The sequence below is a fragment of the Chroicocephalus ridibundus genome, chromosome 1, assembly GCF_963924245.1.
Source record: "Chroicocephalus ridibundus chromosome 1, bChrRid1.1, whole genome shotgun sequence".
In the NCBI taxonomy this organism is placed as follows: Eukaryota; Metazoa; Chordata; class Aves; order Charadriiformes; family Laridae; genus Chroicocephalus; species Chroicocephalus ridibundus.
In genome coordinates this window covers 161,728,123-161,752,655 of record NC_086284.1, presented here as the reverse complement: position 1 = coordinate 161,752,655, position 24,533 = coordinate 161,728,123, and the positions used below count along the sequence as shown (strand labels likewise).

At 43.1% G+C, this 24,533-nt stretch overlaps 2 protein-coding genes across 2 annotated transcripts in view; one reads left to right on the top strand and one right to left on the bottom strand.

Moving 5' to 3' along the window:
• The window catches only part of TIMP3 (TIMP metallopeptidase inhibitor 3), a 39,208-nt gene extending 19,050 nt beyond the window's left edge, over nt 1–20,158 (bottom strand). The window contains exon 1 of the mRNA XM_063321554.1: nt 19,736–20,158. Within this exon, the coding sequence (XP_063177624.1) occupies nt 19,736–19,859 (124 nt within the window). The 5' untranslated portion in view covers nt 19,860–20,158. The remainder of the gene's footprint in view (nt 1–19,735) is intronic.
• Nucleotides 1–24,533, top strand: part of SYN3 (synapsin III) — a 200,390-nt gene that overhangs the window by 88,513 nt on the left and 87,344 nt on the right. The window lies entirely within an intron of this gene.

Below are 24,533 nucleotides of genomic sequence, written 5' to 3'. Positions count from 1 at the left end.
TCTTGACACCAATCATCTCTTCCATTCAGACAGTTGCCCCATAAATATCGCACTGGCAAGGACTTGTGCTTACTTCAACAGGTGTGTTGGAACGTTTTGACTAACAATGAAAGTCTACATAAAAACAGGAAGGCAAGACACCCAGATATCTTTCCTTCCCATTTTCTAACCAGAACTATGACATTTACTTTTGGGCTTTGTTTAACAGATCAAAAAAACCTTTCCCTGTCTGTGGCAGAGCAACGCTGTTTGAAGGCCACCCAAAAAAAGTGAAAGGCAATTAAATGGCTTCACCCAGGGCCAAGCTCTGCCTAAAACAACTGATCACGATTGCTAAGCACTTGCTAAGTATTAACCAGGTTTCCCATCCTTGCAGACTTCCTTGCCACTGAGAGTCTGTTTGCACAACACGCTGTAGTGCATTTCCAACACGACAAAATAAGGAGTGATACAACTCTTTCACACAAGATTATGATTGCATCAGACCTACCATCATTTCAAAAGTATAAACTGCTCTAGAAGGGCTTTACTTGTGAGAAAGTTAATCCTCCCAACAAGACCACAAATTAAAGACACAAGGTTGCATAAAACAAGCAGAACTTGGTTTGTGCTTGGCATTTCACCTGTAGCTTATTAAGTGGGTACAATTTTTCTGAAGGGAGCAGTAGAAAGCATTTTTCTCCCTCTCCATATGGTGCATCCATATGGATCCATCCATATCCCTATGGAAGCCCAAGCTCCCTTTGAAATACACTAGAATCAGAAAGGAGGTCTCTGTTGGATAAGAAACAGTGAATTATCTTCTAGACATTTCATTCAGGTTCCTATATGCAATTTGCTTGAAGACTCTTCAGCTGCCCAGCAGTGCCCCTGCATCCAACTCCTCATGTATGCTTTCCCATCATACATGGATAGTCTGTTGGGAGAATGGAGGAAAGACTAAAAGGAGGAGGAAGAAAGGGGGGATCTAAAATGCAGTTATATCCATTTACATGTAAAATCTTTTAGATCCATGTCTAGATGGTATGTTTCACAACAAGGGAAACTAGCTTCAGGAAATAGCTTGTGATAAACACAGAGAAGCTAAAGGAAGAAAAAAAACCAAACCAACGTCTGTTGTTACTAGCTATTACACCTACTAAACTCGGGGAAGCCAGGCAGGCACAAGAGATTAGCTAGAATAGGCACAGAGTGAGTCGAGTCACAGGAATTACACACATCTCTCAGTTAGTCTCACAGCTTGCATCAACAAAATATTCTAGGTTTGCTACGGATGGAAGCAAAACACTGCAGACTACATAATAAGCATGTCTACAGCATTGAGAAACCTCTGGTAAAATAAAAAGAGAAACCAATGCCATTCCTGCCAACTAGACATTTCTCTGTCTCCTTTTTGGCAGGCTTTTTTTTTTTTAACTTTCCACCTGAATATTTATTAGTAAAGGAAGGAAAAGTGATGCAAGTGGAGGGAGGGGAAGGGAGTGCCTCATAAACAAAGTACAGTAGAGAGGCACCTTGCACCTCTCTCCAAGGGATGTTTTCAGCAGAGTGCATTTTGCCTCATTTTGTGCCACTGACAACGGCCAAAGAAAGAACTGCTTTCAGCCAAGGTTAGCAGTGTTGGAAAGACGGTTGTCAAAACCAACACACAAAAGCACTTCCTAAGCCAGCTTACAACGGTGGATAAAAATAACAAGCATATGACTCAAAGCTGGTCAGGCAACGCTCAGCTCAAAACATCTTTTCTATTTTCTTTTGGTCTACATAATATCTATGCAATAAGATTTAACTGAGTCCTCACTTCCAGATCAAGTACTTCTAGACACAGTACATATAGGATGAGGGAAAGCCAGGCTGAGACAGACAAGGCTCTGGTTTCTCATAGCTCTTTGGAATTGTTCGAAGGAGCCACAGGTCTAAGTGTTCCACTTGGAGAATATGGCAGAGCTGAAGTGAGACCAATTAGGGGCAAATGGAAACCATATGTGATTTTAATGAAACAAGGAGCTGGTGCACATGGCTTACTGCTGCAGGAGCATTTACTGCCTGAAAGGAATGTGCATCTGGCATTGATCGTTTCCCAACCCATCAAGTGAGCAGTAACATGGAAAGCAAATTGGAGCATATGATGAGAGATGAATTGCCTAAAGTAGTACAGTTAGGGGTGCAGCCTCTGCAAGAAGAAAACATCTCCTTCGCCTGTTATTTAGTGATACAGTTGCAAGTGAGGCTGTTCCATTTCTACAGATCATGATAATACGCTACAAGAACGAGTGCTAGAGTGATTAAAATGGATCAAATGGTATTTTAAATAACTGACTACAATCACAGAAATCCCATTCTGATTCACATGGGGCAGACTTTTACTCCCTTGAGGTCACAGGCACTGCTTAAGGAATAAAGTACTGTTGATCCTACGCAGCGGTAATATACAGTCCCCAAATGTCATGTCTGTTGCTGCAAGTATTCAAATAATGATGCTTTTACGTGTACATCAAAATGGGTACACAGTGAGGAGACCTGAGGCTGAAGAGGCAGTGTAGAGGCACCCTTTTGTTACATTTTTTTTCTTTTTGACTGCCAGTTTCCCAGGAATTTTCAGTTTTGCTGAGAAAGAAAAGTCCTCAGCCTGTAAAGCTGTAGATAAGTTGCTCTATTGGGATACGGTCATTCCTTCTGCAAGCTGTTGTGTTGCAGCTTGATTATCTGGTTCTTAGAATAAAACCACTATCTTCACCAAGCAGCCAAGAGACTGCCCGCACACATCACAAGAGGAAGGGGGAAAGATGCTCTGATCCAGCACTCAACTATACATATATCGAATGTCCAGAGCTTGAACCTGGTAGATGCTACTTTGCATTTCTCATACTAGCGAGACATCTGCAAAGCCAGATACCTAGAACTGGCGTGTCTTTGCTTCTTAGCAGCAGATTTCCTGTGCACGATATCCAGAGTTAAAAAACATAATAAATTCATCACTGTATTTTTCAAGGAGGCTACAGAAAATTCTTGAGCTAAATCAGCGTGTTTATTAGTCTTCCTTAACCCACCATGCAATCCATGGACACACAGGGAGCTCACATCCAAATGGTCCAACAGGAGGAGGAGGAAGGAGAGTCCCGCTAAAGAGAACATCTGAAAGCAGTTTTCTGATGCACATTAGAAATAAGGCAGCTCTGACAGCCCATGTAAACCTTTCAAAACAGGGAGTATCAAAAGCCACAGGCCTGGACACTCCCTGCTTCAGCAACTTACTTCAGAGGATTCTCCTTGCTTCAGCACCTCGCCCAGCTGGGACGGGTGCCAGCATTCTGCGAGGAGGCTGCACTCCACTGATCACATGGTTTACACTCAACTTTGCACGTAGGAGCTAGAGAGGAAGAACTGTTTGGGAACATGTATAGATTTCAAGGGTACTGGGTGGGCCTGCAAATTCCTTCCTGCATTAGAAAACTTGCATTAAACTGATAGGCTAAGCAGCTGTCCGTGCCAAAGAGGTATACATATTTAACCAGGTCAAGCCTATATGTGCTGCTCCGCTGTTCCTACTTGCACTGGACCTGACAGGACCTACTATTAGGATTGCCGGACCCTGGAATTAAACCTGCATTCAAACACTTCTCCTGTGAGAAGCCAGTACCTTTGTCCGCCATTCTTGAGCCATTATAAACTGTTCAGAAGCTGACAGCCTCTGCAGACTGTTCACGTACACTGGACATGTCCATGACACAGTTCTGGTTTATCATAATGCTTAAGGAATTTTCAAATTGCCCTTTTTATTAATGTCTGTTATGTAACCGCTGTCATTAACACTATGTACCTCAGCTTAGTTACATGAAGAATTTCACCCTGGAGTCTGAGCACCATGTAAAGACTTAGGTGTAGCACTTGGATCCTGATTCAGTGTTCATTAAAGCAAGTAGAAAAACTCCCCAAGTCCTCAATCAGGCTCATGTACCACGATTCCCACTTAGAATAAGGTCAAGGTCAGGACAACATCAGGGCAAACCTCATACCAGCCAATTAGCTCACCTACCCAGAACTCTCCAGGATCCCATGCAGTGCCCTGTCATAACTGTGTTCCAAAACATCGTCCTTCATTTTGGTGCTTCAAAAGGATATTGAAGGCCAGAAGAATTTAGTGTTGATTTGTTGTTGGAGTAAGTTAAAAAAAAAAAAAAAAAAAAAAAAAAAAAAGAAGTGTGATATGAGACATCTCATGAAAGAGGTAATGAGAAGACCTCGAAGTCTAAGAACATCTATAAGCAACAACTCTTTACATGAGTAACATAAATACTGTACATCCTCTGGCTCTGAAGACATGGGATTTTCCCTGTGCAATGACACAGAGCACTGACAGCAGAAAGGAAAGGCAGACACTGGCCAGTTACTTTTGTTCTTCAAACAGTTTTCTCAGAAACTCCCTGACTGTCCTACTGACAGACTGGCCAGAGTTGTTCCATAGAAACTGCAGTAGAGTGTGAAACAGTATAACCATCTCGTTCTTCTATTACCCAAACTTCCTTCATACAGACTTTTCATCACCAAAATTTCATGTTCATGAACAGCCCAATAGGTCATAATCAGAATAGATTTCCAGAAGTTGTGTGTCATTCCTTGGATGCTCATATGCATCCTGGTGCTCCCAATGAAATTTTAATGAGATATGACTCTTAGCTAGACTCCCCTAAGCACAGAGAACACACCAAATGGTTAACAGTGCCTGTCTACCACCAATTGTTGACTTTGTTTTTTCACAACAGCTATTTATACACATCCAAGACTAACCCATACTGTTTTATTCCTAGTCAGTATTACTAATGAGTGGGTTTTATATGAAAATTCTCAAGTCTGACCACGTGAATCTGATGGAGATTTACTTAGTGAACCTACCAGTCAGATAGCTCATCTGTGCTACTGAGTTTGAGAGCTTCGTAAAATATTCTTACCAAAAACTTTCATAAAGCCAATGTGGGGGAATTAAGCCTGCATTCAGCTATCACTTCTTAGGTGTCCTTGTAACTTTTTAGGAAAAAAAAAGAAAAGGTCAGAAAGCATGGTTGAATAGTCACTTCACAGCTGCCCTGGCACAGTGATTGCTATTTCTACACGCTCTAAGGCCCATTAACTGTTTTGGGAGGCAGAAGTTCTCTGGACACTGAGTTTCCTGAACATTTACAGATAAGGGTAATCATTTCCAGGGTATACACCGAGCCTGACTGCTTCCTGCCTGTCTAGGTCTCCTGAGATATTGCTGCAACAGGACTATTTTGGCAAAGTAATGAACCATCCTCCCAAGAGCCAACTTTTCAGGGCTCCAGTTAAGTTTGCACCTGGAACACAGGTGTAAGTACGTTTAAACATTGACAGGGAGGGAACAAACAGAAACACAAGGGGAAATACCTCGTCTCAGTCCAGTGGCAGCAGCAATACCACAAACTTGTTTGTTCATTAATGCAGCAAACCCAAGGAGAACTGCCCATTGCCAAGGACTGGAGTAAGCAAAGGGTATGTAGATTTGTATTTTAAAAAGAATTCTCAGAATTCAGAAAAAGCTAACTATAAACCCCAATGACTAATGAACTGGAATCTCTCCCAGCTTGAGACATAGTGAATAACCTGATCAAAATCAGCACTTCCAGAAGGGGAGGCTGTTACTGTTATACCATCAGGGATAGGACTGGTAGAAATGTTTCTGGAAATGCTTTTTCCTGTCAGGAAACGTGGTTTTACTTAAGTCACAAATTTCTAAGGAAAGCATCAACTTCAGCAAAATTGTTTTTTATTTTTCTTCTCAGAAAAACTGAGAGCTATTTTCATCCTGAATCAGCATGTCTCTTCAACTGCACCCGAAGTCTAAATGTTGATGTGAAATGACACCTTCGTTCAAAACAGACATTTTGAATTAACCCTTCAAAACATTAGATTCAGATGCACCAGAATCACTTTTTCCAGAAAATTCCATGCTGAAGATTCTGATATTTTCATTTTCTCTCACATTTCAGATTGAATAAATTTCTACCATTTCAAAATTCTCTATGGAACAGAAATTCTGACCCTCTACAGCAAGTTTCTAGACTCCTCTTTCACTGTATAAATCAGAGGTGACAACAACAAGCTCCAATGACAGAAGCAAGAGTAAATTCCATTTTCCCCCTCATTTTTCAGAGCCAGCAAGTAAATTCATACCAATGAGAGATGCAGGTGCTGAGAACTGGCATAATTTCAAAAAGTAAGCCATTATCCTTTATGATCTCCAAGAGTATCCAAACTAAAATAAGCATTCAACATCAGAGATCAGTCCTTTAATTCACTGTGCCAATAAAAGTCTGTCAACACAGCAGACTGTAAATGAACATAGACATACTAGAGCTATCTTTAAAGAGTGACTTAGGATACCACAAACAGTAATTTAACCTGTTCCTCAAGTAAAACATTGGCTTGCTGAGTGCTTGTACTTTGAGACTGCAGGCAAGTCAGCAAGTCAACTCAGTGACAAATGCCTTCCTACTCTCTTTTTCCTTTCTAGCCGTTTCCAACATTTTGAAGCAGTATTGTTTGATTGCAGGCTGCTTCCTGAAGCTGCTGCCTTCAACTGCCTGTTGAACCCAGTGGGAATCTTTCCACCGTTTTTAACTGGAACAGGATCAGGCCCTAAATAAGTAGTGGTGGAATCCCTAGACTTACGGACTGAACAGCTGTCTCTGCCTTTCCGAAAGAAAAGAGGGAAAGTTATTCCTGCAGCTGTTTTCCCCTAAGTGCCTTCACTCCAAACTGTAACAGGACTGGAGGGAGAGGGAGAGGTGGAATTTTAATAACCCATTAAAAAGGAGTATGGGCCACTGCGCAGCAGCTCTTTCAGTTCTACTCAAGCAAGGTCACTGCTGCCAGGCTCAGACAGCCCTAAGGGCACGGGAAAAGTCGTTGTCTTGTTTTCACATCTCATTCACAGAATGGATAACGAGGGGGAGGGAGGAATCAGCTTTTGGGTTAATTAGCACCATGAACAGACAGCTGCATTGTCATTAAAAGTTCAAGAAGTCATCAGGGTCATCACTGAACTGCAAGATGTACACACACGCACACGAGGCACACGTCTAAGCCTGGGTTTTTAGCAGCCTTGCTCAGCTCCGATTTTCCGCTACCCCAAGGGAAACACTGAGTCAAGAACACTGAACTGCTGTAGCTCGGAGAAGACAGAAGCACAAAGGCACTCCCTCTGAATAGCAGTTGTTCATCCCCTTGGAACTGCTTAATTTCACACTTAATACACCAACTAAGAATAGTTACATGGCTTTTTTTCCCCTGGGAAAAATCAAACGCGTGGCTTACCAATGTATAGTTTCGTGTTTGCTTCTAATATTCTGTGGGATAAGCAGAAGCCCAGTTGACAAAACCAGGCTATGGGTGCACGCTGTTCCTTCCACTGCTTCCTTCCACAAGCAAGGAAGCTGAGGAAGTGCAAGTGCATATTAGCAAATCCAGAAATGAGCATGTATGAAATAATAATGAAAAGATAAAACCTCTAAAATGACATGGACTGCTATTAATAAGGTTTGGAGCAGTGCTAGACTCAGAGACGCACAAGTTGGCTTAAAAACAAAAACAATAAATTATCTAACTATGCAAAACAGCCACAGATTACATTCTCATTGCCACAGTTTGCAGTAATATTTTCTGCTAAGGGATTTTAGTGAAAATGCAGCAAGACCAGTAAGGATTCCCCTGCCACCTTCCAAAGAGGGCAGGGAAGAAATACAACCTGGAATAGTTGAAGCATTACTGCTTCTACAGAAATCAGACCGGCATTGCCTGATCCTGTCAGCTGTAGCTTTGCTGACAATACATTCTAAAGCAAAAATGGGGCTGAAACCACTAATATTTATAGTGAAATCTCACCAAAATGTAGTTTTTCTTTTCTAGGTGAAAGGAACACAAATCCTGCTTGGTCTTGCTATTAAATTGGCAGGCAAATATGTAGCTAGCTCATGAGTCTACAGTTCCATGCAGTGCTTGGTCTTTGCCAAGGGAAATTACTCTGGGAATACAAAAATGAGATTTTTTTTTTTTATTTTAACCATTATAACTCTATTGATTCCAGTGTCCACTGGTTGTCCACATTACTGAATTTCAGTATGTTTATGACAACACAGCTGTTGCAGCAACTCTAGTGGAGATGTTCTCATGAGAAAAAAAGAAAATAGAATAAAGAGATATAGTCCAAAATTCAGAGGGGAAACAACATGCATCAGCATTTCGGTTCTAATTGTCCCAGTCAAGATGGCTGTTGTGAGCTCTCATGGAGAAGGAAGTCTAAGTGGGCTAAGCAGCTTCTCTTAGAAAACTCCCTTGAATTCTTTCCCACCCATTCAGGACTCTGGGTATTTTTTGGAACAAAAACTGCCTTTTCCATATTTTTCTACAGTGTAACCTGGTGGTGCTGCCTCAAAGCACCACCACAATAATCTTTCAACAACAACTTCGCTCAGTCTTTCCTTGTTGGTCCACATATATATTGAGGAATATATGCTGGAAGGAGCCCCGCCACGTGCTTGATGAACAAATATAAAGCCTGCACAAAAATGTGAACCCCGAGGTGTGCCAAGACAACTATCACCCTAGGACTCTGTTCTGTTCACTCTCCTGTCCTATCAAAAATGCAGCCTAGTCAGGATGTGTGTAGGTAATGTTGTCAAATTCAGAAGAGGGGAGCTTTGAACAGCACAAAGAACAAAGTTTACGTCAATGGCCCAAGCTGCCATACTGCAAAAGACAAACAGGAAAAGAGCTTCTGAGACAAGCAGGAAAGAAAAAGCCAGTGTTTTCCTTTCCCCTACCTCTTCCAATAGCCATTAGTACTGGAGGAAATCGGTATGAGAAGGGCATTCAGAAACAAACATGAGATCTTCCACTGACAGGAAGGAACCTATTGGCTTGAAAACTTTCCGTTACTAGTGAAAGCTTTGTTTCCCATTCAGCCAAATACACAGGTGTTGTCTGCTTCTTTCAGTCTATGCTGTTTCTTCAACAAATTTAAACATGGCATAGGAATAAAGGCCAGTAAGGACCCATTTCCCACTTTGCTTGCTGTTTTTTCAAAACTGTCAAGTCTGTTGGAAAGGACAAGTCTCTTTGGGAGCAAGCTGGCAGTGCTACTCCAGCAGGCGCCTGCTAAATCACACAACACAGAGGGACATACGGCTCTGTAACACAAGGATTTATTAGTCCTAGCTTTATAGCCGTGTAATTATTTGGCACGAGGAGAATCCTCAGAACAAAATATGAGTAAATACATGATTCCCATCCGTTGGCCTCCCAGTCAAGCAGAAAAAGAGCAAACGAGAATACACTGGGAAACTCAAGAGATAGCTGCAACTTAGAATGCATGTGGGAGGTAGATTAGACATTCATCCTGATAACGAAAATAGACTCTCCAGAGTTAAAATAACAAATGCCTTTAAAGAGTTTTGGAAGGAACTTAAAACTGCAGAGTTTTAATCAATCTCTAACAACAAGGAATTAGGATGACAGCCACAGAACGGGGCTATGGGAAAGTAAAGACTATTCCACATGAGGCTTCTGGGAGGTGTATCTTATCATCATCAGCGCTCCAGCCGAGCTGGATGATGCATATGACTCACCATCACAGGTTCTGCTGCAGGGCGATTGTTCCAAAGCAAAGGTGTTAAAGGCAACATACTGATAAGGGTCATTGGCTGTTTGCCACCAGGTCTAGTGGAGCTTCTCTCTGAATGGATAATGTTCCATTAAAACCTTCCAGTGATAATTTGGGATCTCTTGAAGTCCCACCTCGGAGTTCTGTCTGACATTGTGGAATCCTCTATTTCTGTGCTTCTCTGTAAAGCTGCAAACTATTACACAGTGGGGGAAAAGCAGAACAGCTGCTTAAATCTTTTGAAAATCTACTGCCTGTAAAGAAGATAGAAACAGACTTATTGAAGTCTCCTTTTTATCTTGATCCTCTAAGGAAATAACCAAGTAAATCCTTAATCCCCCAGCCCCTTGGGAAAAAAAAAAAAAGAAAAAGGGGACAGGTGCTGCTCTTCATATTTAGAGGAGTAAAACAAGGGGCTTAAGAACTCATCCTGCCCTTACACCCAGCAGCATCCTTTGCAACACTGAGGCTCTTGCACAGGAACTGCTGCTCTTGTCTTCCCACGCTTCTCTGGGTTTGTGATTTTTGCCCTGCAGGATACTACGGGAGGGCGCCCTGTATTTTGTGGCTATTGAAGTACTGTACATGATGGCTACTTAAGTGCCCCAGGGGTCACTTTGTTGTTTTATTTCCTCTTGGACTGATCCTCTTCACCAGTGCATTTAAGGTATTCATTATTGCAAATGCTATACTTTTCCATGCAGTGTGGTCCCTCAACACATGTCTCCTGTTCCTTCTTAAACCTCTTTTCCCCACCCTCCCTTCTCCCAAATACCAGAATTTTTCAGCTTTTAGCTCTGTGCCATACACAGTATATTATTTATTGGAGGAAATTGTTTACTTAGAAACAGGCCCATGTATCCTAGTCCAGAGGTGAGTATGATAAACAGGAGGACTGCTTCACTCTTAAAGGACCCCCTTCGTTTTCTCAAGGAAATTTAAGGCAGGGAACCCAGCAACCTCACACTTCACAAGTTAAAGCAGAGGACCCAGCAATCACGCAGTTCACAAGGGCGGGTCTAAAGGCTGTTTCATACTGTCACCTCAATCCCCTTTAACCTGCAACGTGCATTTCTCCAGACCTATTAAAGGCAGGCAGGATATTTATAGCAGTGTCAGAAGAGGCAGGAAGTAGGAAACTGGGGCGGGTGTTTGGAAAGTGTATAAAGGGCTTGGAACAGTGGGGCCAGCCTGGGACTCCTTCCCCCAAAAGAACGTGGAACTGAAGGAGAAGTGTCTGGGGAATAGCTGGTTTTCTACAGATATCCTCTGGATCTCTCCTCCTCTACCTGTTGCCCTTCCAACACCAGCCATTTCCTGTCTTTCAAAGTCAAGTGGAAGTTTTCCCTTCTGTGGTTTTCCTGTCTTGGTACAAGCAAGCACATTTTTTCCCCTTATATTTTAACTATTTGGGGACCAACACCAAAATCGTCTCACTAGGGGGACAGCTTCCTATTTACAGCTGATTCAAGAAATTTGAGAGGGCTAATTAAACGTCGGAGGAGCAAGATCTTTGCTTGTTCATGTATTCACTGAGCATGAGAGATTGAACTTGTCTGAACAAATGCTCCAGTGCTCTTCTATAGAAAATTAACAGACTAACAAAATGCCAGCAGGCCTCCCTGCAGGCTGCACTGCAGTAACACCCAATACAGAGGGAAACACAGAGAAAAGGAAACAGATGTTGAAGTTCCCATACTGTATTTACAATATAGCATAAGGGAGTTAAAATTCATGTCCTTCAGTCTAGGCCAGGAGGAGCTTGAGTCATTTTGAACATGGCCCTGTGGAATAGAAATACTCCTGTTTCCTATGTGCTGTTGCGGGATTTTTTTATTATTTTTTTTTAAACATGAACCACCAGGGAGCAAGAAGTGTTACCTTCATACTGTTGCACCTGGTGTAGCCATTACTATCCATGCAAGCATTGTGCAAATTTGGTGCAAGTTATATCCACTTTGCTGAAGTACCAGTGGTCAGGCAGGTGAGCAGAAACCTGGGCCTTTTCACATCCAAATCAAGGAATTAAGAAGGAAAAAATCTAGGGGGTCTCTTTTCATCCTTGGGCCCTTTCACATACCTTTCTTTACCTCCCCAATAAACCATTTCTAAGCTCTTAAGAACCAGCAGGATTACAATGCTCTGACACTTAAACAACAGCTGGGTAATTATGGAAGATTGTAGATTTTTTGTTAGAGTGTGTATTTTTGTCCAGAATCAATAACAACTACACGTTGAACAATGATGGCTCTGCTGTTTGCACGCTCGCCTTTTATATCCTAATTGCAGTGGGTCAGCTTACTACCTCACGTATATCAGAAGTACCTTTTGACAGTATGTTATATCTGGCTTAATTTCATTTGCTTTTCCTGCTGCACAATCTGCAGCATTTTCCAGCTAAACTGTATTTTCCTTTAACTCACCTGGCGAAAATAAAAGGAGCCCAAGACCTGCACACACACCCATGCAACCTGCACTTCTTGAAGGGCTATTTGAAGGAACTTTGCATTCATCTGAATGGAGGAAGGCGACAGCTTGGCTAGAGTCCAGAGAGCATAAAGCACATGTGCTCAGTCCATGGCCAGTCCACCCAGCTTTTTCAAAGCCTGAGCCTTGATTGCCAGTCAGAAACAAACACGCTACAGGCTGTCAGAGATCAATCAGTAGAGCATCGGGTTGTTTTATATGGGTTCTCCTACTTACATGTTCCCTGAAGCCACAGTACCCATTTATTCTCCTGGATGGATTAGATTCACATTGGACATGTCCCACATAGTTTCAGATGGGGTGGCCTGTCAAGTGTCACAGCTCATGATTCTTCTTAGCTCGACCAGCCTGTATCTAGTTCTTCATCAATGCTTCCATACAGCATCTCTCCCTTCTCCAGTAATCTTTGTCCTCCTTGTATTCCAAGACTAGTCTTTTAAGGGCCTTTGCCACTCCTACATCTCCTAAATACCTTCTCCCATTACAAGTTTCCCATTGGGCCTATTGCTGTGATCATCCTCTTTCTCCACCTGTAACAAAGACGGAAATTTTCAGAGCTGAGCCCACTGACACAGACCGCTAGTTCACCCCAAGCACAACCCAAGACCTTATCCCCAAGTTGACAATGGCCTCCTCGACATTCTCCCCAAGCACTGCTCTCTGATGGCTCCTGGCATATTTCAGTCCCAGGAGGGACACCCCAAATCACCTCCTTTCTTCCTAAGATAAAGATGAAATTCTACATCTCAGTCAAGCTGCTGCCGATATTTGATGAGGTTTGGTGTTATTTTTGCATATGCGTCCCTGCTATTTAACTTTTATTGCCTGTATGCTGTTTCTAAGGGCTGAAATTGCCCTTTGGAAAGTTCTTATATAAACACTAGCAGGAATTTGGACTATTCATAGTCAACATTTATTTTACCAGCACGCAACTCAAGAGACTTCTATCTTGTTTCCAAAAGACTCCCAGAATCTTTTCTAGCTGGCAGAAACATTGAATAAATAAAATAATCAGGGTTATGTAAAACTACTTGCATTTTTCTGTTATTAGACATTGTCAGTTAAAGCACTAAATCTTCACTCTGGTCACTCAAGGGAACTACTTCACATTACAGTAGAAGGTTAACTTTTTTTTTTTAACAATAGTTTTAAGCTCTCTAGTGTTTTTAACATTCCTCTTAGAAATCTGAAACCATCAAGTCAAATCCAACTCTGATACAGGATGGTAAAAAAACTGCTGAGACCAGTGGCACCGCACCTGCTTTGCACAAGTTTCAAGGCTCGTCCACTATTTCCTTTCCATATTGATAACTGGGCAGATTTTAGATCTAGCATAAGAGAGTGTAAATCCCTGTAATCCACCTTGGTCTCATTTGCCTTAGGCCAAGCACCAGCCTAATACTTTCAAACAGCAGAAATTTGAAATTCACTGGTTAACATTCTTTTCTCAACTTATTCCAAAGCAAATCCAGTTTAACCCTGGTTTTAAAGAAGTACCTAGCTCACTACGGGCATATAACACTGGTAGCGGAGTCACCAGTGGGCAAAGCACTGATAATTTTGATGTGCTTTCAGGTATGTTGTTTAGAGGAAGAGTCTCAGCAGTGTGCCTCCCTCCTCTGTGCCCCAAGTGCTCAAACACAGAGGGTTACCAAAGAGGTTGACCTTTAGCTCTGCTATTTGCAACAAGTGTTCAGTGCTACAAAGCTGAGGAAAAGTTAAGACAGTCTTGCAACAGTTCCAAATAAAGTCAGCTGCCCTGATCAGCCTTGTCTCAGAGAAGTCTATGTAAGGTGTAGTTAGCTTAAAGAGCAGTTAACAGTCCATTAAAGTTACACCAGTAACATTCCAAGTGTCACATGTAGAGGTTCTTCAGGTTTAGACAAGCTACTGTAGGCCTTTAAGTTTAATGAACTCTGCATTTGCTTAACTAATTGGTGCCTGAAGGCCCAATTTTTCCTTTATCTTTTACACTAGTGTCGTTTCACCAGTATCATTTAAGTTGCCTCCAATTTATAATGTCATATGAAAGACAGAATCACACCCTGAAAGTCTAGAGTAATAAGGAGCACAACAGAGCAAAAGCCTCTTTATCTTGAACCAAAAAAAACCCCAAAATCTCATCATTAAAAGGAAATTCAGCCACATGCACTCCAGACGTTACTCCCTCAACTTAGCCTGGTTCAGAGCTGGCAAGCACAGCACGTCTGGCCTTGCCTGCTAACTCAAACCAAGCTGTCCTCTCTCTCAGGTTTACTAGCTCCTATGAACTTCCAGCAAGCATGTGGTGGAAGTTTCATTTAATTACAAGACCTCCTGCCCAGACCAAACAGGCTCTTTGCTTCAGTGACGCATGCTTGGTTGGGCTACGTAAAAGTACCACATGGTATTGGAGCTGTGAGGAAAAAGAAAAATGACCTCAGACAACATTGTTACATCAGAAAACTAAGTTTTCAGCTTAACAGCTTTAACACCCAAGTAAGTCCAAGGTGACTCACTGCATGATCCTACTAAAGATTCTTGATCCCACCCACCATGACTGTTAGTGGGATTATGCATGAGTACAGAGATCCATTTCATCAGATGCCAATCCAGTTGCCGTATCTCAGAGACTCTGAAAGGCCAGGATTAACTGCTCTTAGTGTCTTGGAAAGTGTGAAGTCCGCTTATGAAGCTGAGAATAAATGTGTCACCTTATGCTGCTTCTACGTCAAACAACCAAATCTGCTCATCCTGAATAAAAGATATGAACCAAGCAGGCCCTTTCCCACCCCAGATGAAAAGTTTTGCTAAACTAAACACGCTAGTACTGCATATGGCAGTACATAACTATGTTCCACCAGCCCACTTCTTCCCAGAAACATTAGAGGAGCAGTTGGCAAGTGGAGAGTTCTCAAGAACAGGTGAGAAATCAGTGAAAATAAGAATGAAAGAAACGTTTACATAAAGCAAGGAGCTCTAACACTCAAGGTTAGAACATCTGTCTCTCCACTGGCTCAGAGGTCTTGCTGGAGTTACTTCCTGCAGGAAATCTGGAGTAAGCATAAGCAATAGTAACAAGATACCAAAGGAGCCTTATATAGCATACTGCATTACATCTTCCAAACACTAATTTCCGCCACATTTTTTTTTTTTTTTTTAATACATACGTTTGGAGAAATGACAAACTCCAGAAGCCACAAGGTGATCTCTCTACTCTCCTATGGACTTTAATTGCAAATAACCAACAGAAACAACAAATAAGCAACTTCTATTTCTACTTCTATTAAATAGAACAATTCAGTTTAGAATGATCATCTTTCTGTCAGAAGACACGACCAAGCACAGGGAACACCCTCTTTCCACCATGGACACTGTAATTCCATAAAAGTTAAACAAATTTCAGGTTTTTTCCCCACAAAAATGGAATTCCTATGAATGCCTTTTTTTTTTTTTAAAGCTTTAAGGGGCACTTCTCAGATTTCCTGCCTCTAAAATGCCTCAAAGGGAAGTGCAGTCTAAAAATGAAACCATATCATTACTTCCTCAACAGAAGCCTGATTCCAAAGTGGATACAACACTTACAACCATTATCATGCATGAATTTGTTTGAAATTCATCTCAACACAAAAGATTGGTATAATAATTGATATAATAATTAATTTGAGCTGATTTATTTTAACTTTTAAGTTAATTTGGCAGACCTTACTTGTCTGCCTTAAAGGATAAGACAGCACATGTGACCTCACTACAGAGTCTACGTTAAGGCAAAGAATGCATATTCAAAATCTCATCTATGATCAAGTTGTTCTGCGTGTATCTTTTGACTTATTAGTGAGAAGGTGGAATGAGCAATTAAAGGAAAACAGTGAAAGCAAAAGGTCAGGTATTCAGTTAGGTACTTAGACTTCGGGCCAAACAAATTCATGAGCTTCCTTCTTCTCTGCTGTCTCTTGCTCTTCTTGTATCTCATTCTCAGTTCAAAGGAGGTTCGCCACTGCAGGTGTTGTGAACTCAGTGCTATGGGTATGGCAGGATGGAGGAATGGATGGCTTCCCTGACAACAAGGGACTCTAAGAGCTTACCTTCATCTCCTCAAAGCTTGCCCAACTCCAATTCACCAACAGTGAGGTTATTTAGAAGGGAAAAGGGACCCACTGGCATCCTTGCTGAAATTGCAGATATTTCTCCCAACACAAACTATAGAAAGAAATGTTATTTTGAGCTCCTTTGAACTGAGGTAAGAAACAGCTAGTAGTGCCATAGCTCTTTTCTGAGGTATATGCACAAGATTAAAGTGAGATAGGTGTGGAGCTGACAAAGTACTTTATCACTTGCAGACTGGTTTGTCAAAATCCAGCCTGAAATTTCGCATATTTTTCTCTTTTTTTTTTTTTTTGGAAGGAAAAGTGGGGCAGAGGGGACTAGGCAGGAGGTGTTTTTCAAAACCTGTGAATGCAACATTCAGCAGCCAAGCTCAAAAGTTCCTGCTGCTCCTGCAAAAAAAAGGACAAACAAGCCCTTTTCACGTCAGCTATGTCCAGCTGGAAATGTCACAGCTTTGTCACAATGGAACAAAGCATGCCTGGTGTCTGTTCTTTCAAAAGGTCCCTTAATTCAAACAAAAGAAAAATATTCACATCTGGAAGGGGTCGTAGGCAGGAGGTGGGAGTGGAGGAAGCAAAGTTCAGATGGCAAGTCATAGCAGTTGCTGTTTGTCTAATTATTGTACTGCCTCTTCTGGCACTTATCGATCCAGTTAAAGAAAGAAAGCCAAAAGTTAAAACAGCAATTTTATTATTGATTGATCTCAGAGGGCCAAATGAGACACACCTTTTCACTTTTGCTCCATTCATCATGCTGGAACACTCAGGCTGAGCAAAAAGACCCCCTTGTGACCAGTCTGGCAGTAGTTCCTCTTTCCGCTCCCCCCCCTCCTTTTTTTAATAAAGTAAAAAAATTATTGTTGCGTATGGAGTCCAAGCTTCCTTTAGAAGACCACAACCTTCAGTTTCAAAGGGTGTACATATTGAAATCCTGCCCTTTCCAATGGATTTATTTGAGCATCTGTTTCTGTAGAGATTAAAACCTTCTAATGACTGCAGAGTTGGGAGGCTGTATCAGAACTGAGCCACAGGAAGATCAAAAATTAAATGTCTAGTGAGATCAGATTAAGGGAAAAGAGAATAAACTTAAGAGTAGGACTTCACCGGCTAGGCATGAAAGACCAACAGTAAGACGTTGCATTACACTCCTAAACTAAAAGTTTTCTCCTTCTTCAACATTCAGTGCTCTGAAGATGAAAAGCCTCTCCTAGGCTGCCACCTAGCTAGTTAATTTCTTGTATTGTTTTAGGGGCTATTTTAAAAAGCTCATTTGCTACAGCCCTTATTGCATTGACTCCTCCCTTTTAGCTGGTATTTTTGCAGGAGTTTCAAGAGCGATAAAAACTTGCTGCCAAGTCCCTTTCTTCCTCACAATGTGTTTTATAACCCAGCGTGTAGTTTAGTCTGTCTAAACACTACACTAGTACACTGCCATCAGTCTCCATGGAGATGATTAACTCCTACAGAGCCAGAAAGCTTTAATGTGATTTTTGCCCTTTCAGCACATGAAGAACACGACAGCATTTACTAAAATCAGCCTGCACAAACATCACATTTTCCAGACAGTTCTAGCAAATGTAAGGATTTACTCTTGCTTTAACCCAGCACACAGAACTGCGGTCTTAAACAAACCTGCATTTAAGTCATCTACTAGAATGAGTTGCTCTTTCCCCTTCTGCTTCTCCTCCTTTGTATTGCCATGACATCTGAAGGCATGACAGCCCTGCTGACATCAACTATTTGAACTACTATGTCTCAGAGCAAAGTCAAGGCATGAGATACAAGGAAGAGTCCAGAACAGAGAAAGGAGAGATGAAGGAGACTACTTTGAACTCAACAAGAAATCAGGGTAGAAACCAGAAAATCTTTGTGCCCTAAAGTTTAGGAGCACTGTTATAAGAAACTTTATAGTTTACCATACTCCTAGTCACACCTCTAGCAAAAATATACTGTCAGTGTGTATTTATAACAGAAATTTATTTAACGCCAGCTTAAGAAGTTGAATTAAACTAAAAACTACCCTTAATCTAGTATAACACGACCTAATAGGAGCAAGTAGACCTTCTCCCAAAAACATAGCTAATAAACGCCACATGCTGTCATCAGCTTTAGCTGTGGAAAAATGGTTTCCCAGTCTCAGTTTCACAGAAAGGACAATCTCTCTGGCACTTGCCACTTAGGTGGCACGCTCGTTGATCCAAACTATGAAAATGGCAACAGAACTTTTAATACTGCAGTTTCCTGGAAGAATTACCCAGTATAAAACTATTTTATAAATATTTTCCAGGCTATCACCACTGAAACAAACTGTAACCTTCCCAGTACTTCTAACGTGTAATGCTTTTTTTTTGCATTCAAGAGCAGATACACTATATAAACTAGACATGACTAACCAGGCATAACTGCAGTTTCTGTAGAAGAATTAAAGGCAAGAGAGGTTTTTTTGCCCATAAACTTGGCTAACTTGAAAGAGCCACTGGCAGGGTTCATAGCAATGGGTGTTCTGCTGCAGTGAGAATTATTTTCTGTTTGACTTCCATAGCAGCTGCCAGGTGGATTTTTTTGCAGACTCCACTTGGAGTCAGTACTGTGTGGGTAGCAGCAGTGCAAAGTCCCCCAACCCGTTTTACACTGTGCTAAGACAATCCACAGAAGCACAAGGCTTCGCTCACGCAGTCCACTCACGATTGCTGAAGTGACAGCCTGTATTTACTGTTACGTGAACATGTGTCCGGTATTAACTCAAAGGACACCACTAACTGGTTTCATGTACTTTGCCACAGGACACTTACCAAGCAGCAACTGTATTTGGTTAACCACCCTTGGCTACAAGCAAACCAAAGAACTTCAGTCCAGAGCCTCCCTTACCTCTTCCTCTAAGAGATTTTGGGTATTCCCCTGTCCCCCACGTAAAGTTAAGTGTAGTAAAAACCTTTAGGGATGCTAAAGCCCATAGCAGAGAGCATCTGCAAGGATCCAATAAAAGTGTTTCACCTTTCCAAAAAAAAAAAAAAAAAAAAGGCATGCACGTTCACGCACCTCCCACAGCTGCAAAGATCAGAGAGGCTGCTGCCACCGCCGCTGCTGCTGCGGGACGGGGCCTGCCGCTGTGGGACGCCTGGCCCCCCAACGCCCCTCAGGAGGGCTGGGCAGGGGTCTGCCACCACACACCTCTCCTCTCACTAGCCCAGGCGTACCGCACCCGAGCCATACCCACCTTGAGAGGTCATGTCACCCCTCCCCGGTTCAACCCACCCCACCTCTGTTTTTACGGTGTCACTCGCAGGACGAAGGTGACAGCCCGGCTGCCGCCCGCACCCCCCTCAGGCTCCCGCGGAACTTTCTAGAGGCGCGGGCTTCGCACCGGCGGGGCAGGTGCCGCCTCCCCAAAGCGAGGGGCCTCGGGTCCCCCCTCGGGGAACCTTCCCAGCCCCGGCGGGGCCGTCAGCCGCGGGGCGAGGTAGAGCCGCCGCCCGGCGGCACTTACCGATGTCGGAGTTGCAGAAAGCGTCCTGCGGGTGGATGGGGACGCAAGTGCACGCCTCCACCACCAAGTCCCGCAGGTTCCAGCCGCAGAGGAACACGACGAGGAAGCTCAGCCACGCCGTCATGTTGCCCACCCCTCCCCGAGGTGCCTCCTCACTTCTGCGGCCGCCGGTTTTGTTCGCCTGACTTTATTCTCGCTTCCTAACAGCCCGCCACCGCCTGCCTGCCTGCCTGCCTGCCTGCCTGCCTCTCTCTCCCTTTCTTTCTCTCCCGCTGGCCTCGGCAGCGCAGCCTTCGCTCGGCGGGACGGCGCAAAGCTTGACGGCACGGGCAGGTCGAGCAGCTGAAGGTACGCGGTGCGATGCGGAGCTGCGCTGCGCCGCGGCGGGGCCGGTGCGCCGAGTTATAGCCTCGATCGCGCCCTCTCGGGCTCCGGGGGCGCCGCCGCCCCCGACCAATGGGAGCCCCGCATTACCTCATCGGCGGGAGAGGCCGGCGGGGTAGGGCGGGGCCGCGGCCGCCGCTTCAGCGCCTTATAGGGAATAGTGCGGGGAGCGCCGCGCGCGGGCGGGTGGCGGTTGGGCGTCTCGCGGGCGGTGGAGCAGGTAACGGCTGCCCTGAGGAGAGGTGCCCGTTCCCTCACGCCGCTAGTGCCGCCGAGCGGGGGTTGAAACTCCTTAAAACTAGTCGTACCTCCGAGGGATCGGCGAGTATCCGTGCCGCGGCCGTCGGTGCCCGGCCGGGTCTGGCCCCGTGGAGTTCCCTTCTCGCCCCAAGTCGGAACCAGCCTCCCCTCAGCCGCTCCGCACCTCGGGGTTTGTTGTGGGCTTGGGAAGCTTGGCCTGTTTCCCTCTAAGCTATCTCGGCTCTTTGCAAGCTGGTTTTGAACTGGAGGAGGTGAAATGGTATTCTCAACGGCTTTTGGAAAACACGAGAGGAGCATGGTGTGTTGCTTCTTTTCGTCTTTCAATAGGCAGGGCAGAGAGGATGGAGGAAAAGGACAAGACTGAGCTGAACTGCAACTCAGGATTTCATCTTGTGGTTTTTAATCCTGCTCAAATGCTCCTTCTTCTGTCACACCACCACTGCCACCCATCACTTACCCTTCTCAGGGCTTTTGGTCAGAAAGGGGTCATAAACTGCTAAAACTGAGCTGGAAAAAGCAGTGTTGTATCTACCCAGGCGCTCCCAACATTTAATCTCAAAGTATATTTTAGCAGAGCAGCTTTCGTGGAATTTATAGAAAAGTCCTGTTTGTTTTGTTTTCCTTTATCCCCTTTTGGAAACGTAAATTTCTATCAGCTGTAGAAATGTAAATGTTATAGAAGAGCTGGGACTGTAAGGAAGGAGATTGCCAGCTGCAAGATACAGACAGCCTTATTATCCTGCAAAGGGGACTGAAGGGTGATTAATCACAGTATCAAACCCGTGTATATAATGTCAGAGTACTTTCCACGGGGTTTACAAGACTTAAGCATGTCTAGTTATAAATTATGCTGGTATTAAAGGCCAGGGACCAGCTGTCCTAAATTTCTAAATAGTCAGCTAAGTCTTTAGACTTACAATTCTGCTCCATCTGGGTGAGGCACAGCCTGCCTACACCTTTTCTTTAATCATACCATCCATATAAGATTAAAACCTCCAGTCTTATGGAAACACAGGCTTTTATTTGGAGCATTGGCACACAAAAGCTTCAAGATGGGTGTTGCTAGTAGAGATCGAGGTTACAACGCTAACAGTGGGAAACGCAGGTTCCTACCCCCTTGCTGTGACAGAGACGACCTGTGTGACAGCTTCGCCTCACTGTGCTTCAAATCTCAATCTGGGTAATGGGGATAACAGTGATGGGAGCTTCTCAGGAATGTGTCTTAGTGAATACACTGAAAAAATTAGATGGTAATGGGCCATATAAGTATGTATGAGGCAGGGTATTAAACAGGACATTGGATTTAGGTAAAGCAATGTCTGAATCATTGGGCTCCAAATTGCAATATGAGAAACCCTATGCAAAAACCTCCTTAAGTACTTGGACTGTCTGCTCAAGCTACTACAGCTGAAGTTGAATCTGTCAGACTGGACTGTCATTTCAGTTTCACTGGGTGTAAACAAGGAACAACTCCACCGACCTCAGCAAAGTAACACAGAAGAAAAATGAGGTGTGTCCGGCACTTTCATTTTTCCTTTGTTGTTGTTAAAAGTTTGATATCACCAACACCATGATACACCTGGTCTATCAACATCTCAGATTAGTATCTGAGAGAAGCAGAGTTATTCCATAACCTGACGCTGGTGTAAATAAGAGAGAGTTTGGCCCACACACAACTAGATTGTAATCACAGTTCCGGCACCACCTTCCTTCACTCTCTGTCCAAGTAACTCCTCTGACTATGTTTCTCCATTTCTATAATAACACCTTTCCTGCGTGTCCTGAGGACTAACAAGCTGAATGCTTTGTAATAAACTTTAAAAATGTTGGGTGCTGTGTGAATGCTAAGAGTGGCTATAATACACAGATGCAGGACACATTCAGAAGAGACTGAAAAACAAACCCTTCAGTGATCTTCTCAGTTTCGGAAAAGGGAGAGGAAGGGGGCTAGGAGTTAATGAAGTTACACAGGGCCCTCCAAGGCATGGAAGTAGCTTGTTTACAGTGAGACTGACCAAGCTTGTTAAAGTAACATAGGGTTTGTGCTGATTACAGGATCTAGTTCACTTTTCGGATACAACCCAGAGAAATAATCTGCCATTGTTTTTCAGGAGCTTGATCCAGTGGCGGGGCACATCTGTTTGGAAGGGATGTGTGCAGGCTGTCTGTGTGTCAAGGCTTACCACTGTCTTTTATATCAGTATTTGAGAGGTGATCCGGAAATTTTGTAATGCATGGATTAGCATTGCCTGGAGTAGTAGTACCCGTATTCGATCAGTTAGGACTTAGCTGATTCACCTGCTTTTTTGACACCTAGATATTCTTTTGAAAAAGAGATGGACTTCTCTGTAGTAGTAGGGATGCAGGATTTTCAATCAGGACTGAATACTGTACAATAATAACAATACTTATTTGCCACTTAAAGTGTACATTTCATACACAAAAACCATAGTGCTTGATATTTGTAAATCACAGGTAAATAATACTCAGGAAAGCTCAGTCTGGCCAGTGGCCTACTGGGAGGCCCTGGTTAAATTATTTAACCTGCCTGCACATTCATTTTATCATCTTTAAATAAATATATTTTATATTATCCTCTGTTAATATCTATTAGATATTCGATATTAGCCTCTTTCCTTTGAGACCTACCAGGAAAGTGCACTCTGGAAGATCCAGGCAGGGGTTCTAAGTGTTTATTTATATGATAAAATTTTTATACTGGGGTCAAAGTAAGACAGAAAGTCAATGGAAGAACTGAAAGGAGAACTGTATCTGAATTCCCACTCTCTGCCCTGTCTGCATGGGAGAAATTGCAAAGGGAAAAAATAAAATAAAAACTAGCATTCAGCTCCTTTGCCTAGATAAAACTTTAAGCCTTATACGGCCATAAAAAAAAGGTAGCAGAGAAAAAAGGAGAAAATAAAGACCTTAATCTTCATATGAGAAAATTAAAGTTCACATTTGGTTAATGTCACCAAATAAAGAAATCTATGCTCTTCCACCAAGAACACACTGCTGAACACAATTAAGGATCTCTCTGCTTTACTGGGCAGTCACACCACTTCATGCTGTGATCTTGTCGGATCCCACAAGCTAAGCATGACTGGGCTGGGTCAATAGTTGGTGTGAAAATTCCCAGGGAAAGCCACGTCCTGCAGGTGTTGTTGACTGAGCAAAGTGGCCTTCTTCCCTCAATCCTGCATGAATGTGTAGAGACAGTGCTAGGGGGCACTGCGCTGCAAGAGATGGTTGCATTTTTTGCGGATGAAGCTAGCTTTCTTGCAATATCTAAAGAACCCATTCTTTGAAAAGTAAAGATGTTAAGCCGAGTTTCTTGGTTAAGTTTCAGGAGAGAGAACGACCTTCTGCTTCCATAGATACTCACTGCAGTTTACATCAGGAGCGTATTGGCAATATAATTTTCCTTTCACAAGTCAAGCTTGTGGCTGGAAAGGACCATCCCGGAGCTAGCTGCAGAGACTGAGATAAAAACACTTTGGGATATTACTTCAAGAGGCGTAGGGTGTTGCTGCAAATGAACTAAAGGCAAATTCACTTCCCTTCTGATCACATTTCATTGTGAGGGATGACGGGTGCTGGCAGATGCTGCTTCTGAATTGAGAAAAGCACCTGAATTTAAGTAGTACAGAAGGGCTTCACCAAACTACAGGAACTGCTGGCCAAAAAACAGAGAGAGAGAAAGAGGAAAGGAAGGAAGGAAGGGAGAGAGGGAGGGAGGGGAAAAAAAAGAAAGAGAGAAAGAAATACCCCCATTACCGTCACCACCAGAGAAAAAAATACCCAGACACATGTCATGCCTGAAAACACTCCATCTCATTACCAGACCTCAGCTGGCTTGAACTGAGCATGGCATGGATGAAGTCAGGAGACTTTGGCCTGGTCTCCAAACAGTCCTGCCACCTCCGTGAACAATATACTAATTTTAAAAGCTCCTGAAGTATGGGCATTTTTCCATTTTAACTTTTCCGCAGTAACTTGACTTGATTCATAAGTGTGGAGTCCTGCCATTAACATTCTAAATTGTCCAGCTGCCAAGTTGCTCAAAAGCTTCCTCTTGTCCTAAAAACTTTTCTTGAAGTTGATGATCCTCATATCTTTTACACCAGATCAATATCACACCCTCTAGGAGATA